The following is a 6,748-nucleotide window of genomic DNA, read 5'->3' as shown; positions in this document are numbered from 1 at the left end:
AAAATTACAGAACTGAAGAATTGCATAAAATATCTTCGCTTCAGCAAATGATCTTCATTCTGTGACTTGTAAATCTGACAACTCATCTTGAAAATGATATGAAGTGGATGTTACACTTGAACATAAATAAAATATAGTTTCTTGAAATTAGCTATAGAAATATTTTGGCAACAATTTAATTATTATGTACCATCACGAAATGTGTAATAACACATGAAACCGTTAGTAACTTCATCGCCCTATGACAGTTTCTATTATGATTTTGTGGGCGGTCTAGCATTTCTTCTGTTTTTTTCTTGATAAACTAGTATGAGGACAAGTTGTGTAAAGGTATATTATAGACGCCCTTTAAAGTTCACCACCTTTTGGTGCAGTGGTTGGACATTTTAGCTAGCCGCAATCCGAGACGGGTTCGACCCATCTGGTACATGAACTCGAAGTTAGTTTGATAAGCTATTAATATTAAAGAAAATAAGTTAGCCGCAGTCCGAGACGGATTCGACCCATCAGTCTAAATATATTAGATAGACTACGGACGGGAAACATACAAAAAAGTCTTACGACAGTATCTGGTCATCCAACAAGCCTGGTTGATTAGTGAGATAAGGTCTCAGATATATAATCGTTAGATACTTGATCTTGGTTAGCTTTGGACTTGTTACTTTAAATATAAAAAATTTCATTCATGTGCTTGGCTTGCGAGCCATATTACTAATGTTTGACGAAAAAATCAAGAGTGTGAGTCAAACCCTATACATATTCTCATTTTGGGGGTTTAATCCTAAAATTTCCAAGTAACCGGGAGTCAATGCCTAAATAAACCTAAATATTTTGTGAAGGGTATTTTTGTCATAAGTCGCTTATGTGGTTGGCACGCGAACCACTTAATTGATATTTAACAAAAAATCGAGAATGGAGATCAACCCCATACACATTTTCATTTTGGAGGGGTAGTCCTAATATCGCTAAATAGATGGGGGTCAATGTCTAAATAAACCAAATAAAATGTTTGATGCTCGCCCTCTTCATCTTCATCTTCACCATCAACAAACAACACTTCTGACCACCACCATCTCCGACTACTTGTACCATTTATGTTTTCTTTTCTATTTCCTTCTTAAGTAAACACGAGATAACACAGAGACGGAGCCGAGAAAAGAATTTGTAAAAAGTTGGAGTTTGGAGAGAGGGTGATTACGACTTGACGAGAGAAGAAGAGATGCGACTTGAAAGAAGGGAAGAATCTGGGTTCGACAATTGGAGGGAGCGAGAGAAAATTTGGTGTTTTTTCATATAGAGATATAAAAGGTTTTTTTTCAAACCCAAAAAACTTTCATAGGCAATCCTAGTAGAGAGTTGTAAGTCCAAACTTCAAAGTGTTGCTTAAATACGTGGATATTTGAATTTATCAAGATTATGAGTAAAACGATCACCAAAAGTTCTTGAGTCGGAGTTTAGATTCAAAGTTCTTAAAAAAAAAACGAAAAACATGTTACTTAGAAATTCCAAAAAAAATTTAAACTAATAACTATAAATTTTGAAGTTTTTTAAGATAATTTTTGAACTGATGGCAATGAATTTCAAAGTTCTTAAAAGAAATTTATTCAGATTCGGCCAAGAAGGGTGGGGTCCTGAGATGCTTCCTTGTTTTAGTCTCGGTCTAAGCTTCTTCTGACCGTGCTGACTCTTCTTGTTGTCGTTCCTTGTCCCGAGTTGCTCACGATTTCAGCCAAGAATAGACAATCGAGCTGCTGTCCAACTGAGCCCCCTGATGTTGCTACCGACACTGAACTTTGAAGACCAGAGATAGCTGATGTTTCCCCCATGCTGACTAAGCTTGGCCGACCAAAGCTTGGTCGACAACCCTTTCTCCTTCTCTGCCTCTCTCTACCTTCAACAAAACGGTAAAAGCCTCCTAAATCCTAGTTCTTCCTTAGAAAAAATCCTAGAAATGGAATCCCCTTTTCAAACATCTTCTTCTTTCTTTTGTTCCCCACCAAAAGTCTAAAACCCTGACTTGGACTTCTTAAAGGGGTGCTCATAAGATCCTCTTTATCCTTCTTTTTTAGACTTTTGGGCTTGAGTTTGGAGTTTAATTCTAATTTAGAATCCAAGGGGTGTCTTCATCATATGTCTATAATCTCTAATTTTCATAAAAAAGCAAAATGTTTTTCAACTTCCTTTTCCATAACTTTCCCGTCTGAACTCCGATTCGACTTCTGTTTTTGCCGCCGGGTTCACCACTGAATCCACTTGTAATTTGACCTTTGATTTTGAATAAAATGAGCAAAATATCCCTGGTGCTCGATCTCGACCACATGAGATGAAAATGTAATGATTCACTCATTTTTTCCGAAACAAACGCCTAACTCCAAATAAGCTACTAACAAGATAAACACATAAATCATTAGAAATAAAATCCAAAATTAACTAACTCATCTAAGTTAAGTGACCTAAATGTGACATTTTCACCACATCACCTGGGGTGGTCAAAGCGATGACAGTATCGTTAACTGCTAAGGTTTGGGGCGTCACAGTTATTACCATAAAAATTAGTATGTTGTACGTAACTATATATTAGGTTTTTAATTCAAAATATGTTTTATTTATTTTCTTTTTTCTCATCTGGTTATGTTTTTCTTTTACGTATTATTTTTCGTGAACTCTATATTATAATAGAAAAGTTTCTTAACTCGATAGATACTTCATGTAGAATTAAACTTTATACAACAAAGAAATGGAGAAATTTAATTAGTATATATAATTCGCTTTTTTTTTGTTGAGATATATAATTTATTTGGTGCATTGGAATGAATATCAATAGGGTGCTTCTAAAGGCACCTGACCAAACAGCTGTTAGCATCCAAAAATATTGTTGACTCAAGTCAATGATTTTTGACCCGAGGTCTCTATAAGCACCGGTTTTTAATGCGGGTGACGTTCACCTTCGTTTACTTCTTCCATCTTCTTCTTCCAACAAAAAAGGAATCCTAATCAATTCTTCTTCCAAAACAAAACCCTAGAAAAGAGTGCAACATTCTCTGGCAACGGCGACGGCAACGTCTCCGACATCTACCGGCGACTATTCTTTTATTCGAAAAAATCAATCCGGGTAATTTATTCATCATACAACTGTGTTACATCTAATTTATAGCTTCTTTATATCATCTTTTGAAAAGAAATTAGGAAGTTAACCATGGAAGAAGAGAGTTCTAAAAATTTAACAACTACATCGATTCCAACTCTTTCACCTATTTCCGGGCAAGGAGAAGTTTCTCATGAGGTATACAACCATTCCCCGACCCTATTTTATATGTTTTTATACGTGTTGTGTGAGTTTTTGAAAAAACCAAAGTGAAACTTCGGTGACGTGGACGGACTGAACCAGTCCGGTACTTTTTAGTCCTTAACGGATCGGTCTATCCGTTTAGAAATGACAAGTCACGGACTGGACAGTCCGTGCTCTTGTAGATCTGGACGGACAGACTGATCCGTCCTTATCTGATAAATCCCGGACTCGTTAAGTCCGTTCCATCCTGAAGATATTTTTTTTCTTTAAGTGATTTTTATGCTTTTTTCACCTTTTGACAGATTCCGGACCTTAATATTGTTCCTATTGAAGAGGAGTACCATGCCGAAGAAGAAAATCGACCTTCAAATGATGGGTGTCAATTTATTAGTATTGATGTTGGTCAGTATTTTGTGACTGAAGATGTTTTTCAAACTAAAGAGGAGTTAATCGGTTGGGCTAAAGAAATTGGGAGAAAACATAAGTTTGTAGTATTGACCTCCAGGTCAGGTAATAGAAGAGGTGGACAAAAACCCCGGTTAGAATTATGTTGCGAAAGAAGTGGAGTATTTCGTTCACATGAGAAGAAGGATTTAGTTCCAAAATCCCATCAACCACCTATAAAGAAAAGGAAATCGAGCACCAAAAAATGTCAATGTCCGTTCAAGCTCAAAGGAATACCGGGGGTTAATGACATGTGGAAAGTGTCAGTTGTGTCTGGAATCCATAACCACGAGTTAGCTGAAAGTCTTCTAGGTCACGCATATGTGAATAGGTTGAAACCCGATGAAAAAGCTGTTGTGAAACATCTATTAGAAATTGGTTCGAAGCCAGCTCAAATTCTTTCTCAAATTCATGAACAATTCAAGGATAACACATCAACGTTGAAAACCATTTACAATGCACGTGCGAACATACGTATGGAAAACCAAGAAGGAAGGAGTCCGATGCAACAACTCATTAAGTTGTTGGTGGAACACCATTACGTCTACCATTTTTCAAAGAACGAAGACACTGATGAGGTAACAAATCTATTTTGGGCACATCCTGATTGTATTCGATTATTACAGAGTTTCCATACCGTGTTATTGCTTGATTGTACGTATAAAACCAACCGATTTAACAAGCCATTGCTTGAGATTGTCGGGGTAACTTCTACGTTGAAATCCTTCACCGCGGCCTTTACATTTATGGATGGGGAGACAACTAATCAGTGCACATGGGCCCTTAATCGTTTGCGGACGGTATTTCCTCCCAACTCAATGCCAATCGTGTTTATTACCGATCGTGAACTTGCACTGATTAACGCCATTGGTGAAGTCTTTCCAAATGCTCAAAGGTTGCTATGTACTTTCCACATCAACAAGTGTGTGGTAGCCAAAGTCAAAGGTCATTTCAAACAAGAACAATTCAATGTGTTTATGACAATGTTTCGAGCTATCATGTATGCTGAGACTGAAAGTGGTTATAATGAGGCGGTGGAAACTTTTGTGAAGTTTTGGTCAAACACACATCATAAAGATGTTTGTTATGTTCAAGATACCTGGTTGGGATTGAAAAAGAGATTTGAGACTGCATGGACTAACGGGGTTATTCACATGGGAAATACTACAACAAATCGTGTGGAAGGTGCTCATTCCAAATTGAAGAGATATCTATGTAGCTCCGAAGGTAACTATGTTACGTGCTTGGAATTTATGCATATCATGACGGAAACCGAGACATGTGAAATTATAACATCTTTTGAGCACAGTCGTATTAAGGTGAAGGAAGGGCATCAAATCAAGTTTTTTAAAGAGCTACGTGGTTATGTCTCACACGTGGCATTAGATCTTATGGTAGATGAGATCGACCATGCAAATGGGATTGATATTAACGTTCACAATTGCGGATGTGTTCTAAGGTATATCTATGGTCTCCCTTGTGCTCATGAGATGGTATCTTTGATGAATCAAGATAAGGTATGTCCAAATGACATCATTCACCCTCAGTGGACCAAGCTATCCATTAACCCGACTCCGCCGATTCATAATGATCTTGACGCATCACGTGAGATGGAGCACCTTTATTTAATGTGGGATAAATCCAGTGATGCTGAGAGGACCGCAATACTTGAGAAGTTGAGGGAAATTTCTTTTCCGGTCATCACAAACTTGTGTGAGCCATTGCAACAAACAAAGACAAAAGGGGCTCTGAAATAAAGAAGAATGAGCAAAAAAGAAAAAGAAGCTGCAAAATCTACTAAGAGGAACCCATCTGCTTTCGAATATGCAAAGTGTGTTGATGAATGTGTTCCCTCCACTCAGACAGTACGTAAAGTTAACAAAGTAACCAAAGCACCGAAAGCAACCATACCCAATTTTGAAAGATACAAAGGACAGATTCCGTCAGTTATGGATCCATTCTTGGATGACATTATAGATGTGCCAGGCGATGGTCATTGTGGGTTTCATGCCGTTGGTAAAGGACTTGGGTTTTCACTAGAAGATGGTTGGAAACAAGTTCGCGAAAATGTCATAAAAGAACTTGAGGATCAGTACACACTCTACAAAGAGATGTTTGGAATAAGAGATTACACTCAAACATTAAGTGCCGCGAACAACTTCAATTTTACATGTCCGGAAGATTGGTTCTACATTCACCCGCACACTAGTATAGTTGTGGCGAGTAGCTTCAATTGCATATTAGTTCATTTGTCTATAGGTTGTTCGACAACTTTCTTACCCTTACTTAGTGGTCCACCTTCTGAGGGTTATAAAATTGCATGCATTACATATAGTGGTGGTCACTTTATGAACGTTAAACTCAAAAAAGATTCTATACTCCCTCCCATTGCACCGCAATGGTCTAGGTATGCATCGCTAGAGGCAACGGGTTGGCTTGAACTTGTTAGAGATAGAATCGAGGATGGAAAGAAATTTTATTCTCATGATAATTCGAATGAGGCAAGTAGTAGTGTGATAAATTTAAGTGATGATTAAGGTGTACTGAAATACCGAGTTACAAAGTTTTTGATTTAATATTTGAATAAATTTAGATGATTAATTGTCTTCGTTACTTAACTTTTTTTTTTCTTTGGGTTTATAATCGAAGAGAAACAGAAAAACAGGAATTTCATACTGGTCACGGATCCCTGAATCCGTTTCTGTTCACAAAGAGACGGATCCAGAGATCCGTCAATCTCTAACAGGAACCCCTGTTAGAAAGAAACGGATCTATGGATCCGTTTCCTATAACAAAGACACGGATCCAGAGATCCGTTACTTTCTAACAGGGGTTACTGTTTTCCTGTTAGAAAGAAACGGATCTATGGATCCGTTTCCTATAACAATGACACGGATCCATAGATCCGTTACTTTCTAACAGGGGTTACTGTTTTCCTGTTAGAAAGAAACGGATCTATGGATCCGTTTTTTGTAACAACGTCACGGATCCATAGATCCGTGACCTGAGAAGGGA

The 6,748-nt window shown here is 37.6% G+C and overlaps 1 protein-coding gene across 1 annotated transcript; it reads left to right on the top strand.

The window, feature by feature from the left end:
- Nucleotides 1-3,984: 3,984 nt before the first annotated feature.
- On the top strand, nucleotides 3,985-6,270 carry LOC147566529 (PKS-NRPS hybrid synthetase cheA-like). The gene is made up of 2 exons (XM_086654901.1): nucleotides 3,985-5,250; nucleotides 5,596-6,270. The coding sequence occupies exons 1-2, from the start codon at nucleotides 3,985-3,987 to the stop codon at nucleotides 6,268-6,270; spliced, it is 1,941 nt and encodes a 646-aa protein (XP_086511027.1).
- Nucleotides 6,271-6,748: the final 478 nt, after the last annotated feature.

Source organism: Eschscholzia californica, unplaced genomic scaffold, assembly GCF_041429995.1.
Source record: "Eschscholzia californica isolate CP2 unplaced genomic scaffold, dmEscCali1.0.p SCAF_1, whole genome shotgun sequence".
In the NCBI taxonomy this organism is placed as follows: domain Eukaryota; kingdom Viridiplantae; phylum Streptophyta; class Magnoliopsida; order Ranunculales; family Papaveraceae; genus Eschscholzia; species Eschscholzia californica.
This window is presented reverse-complemented; position numbering and strand designations above follow the sequence as displayed.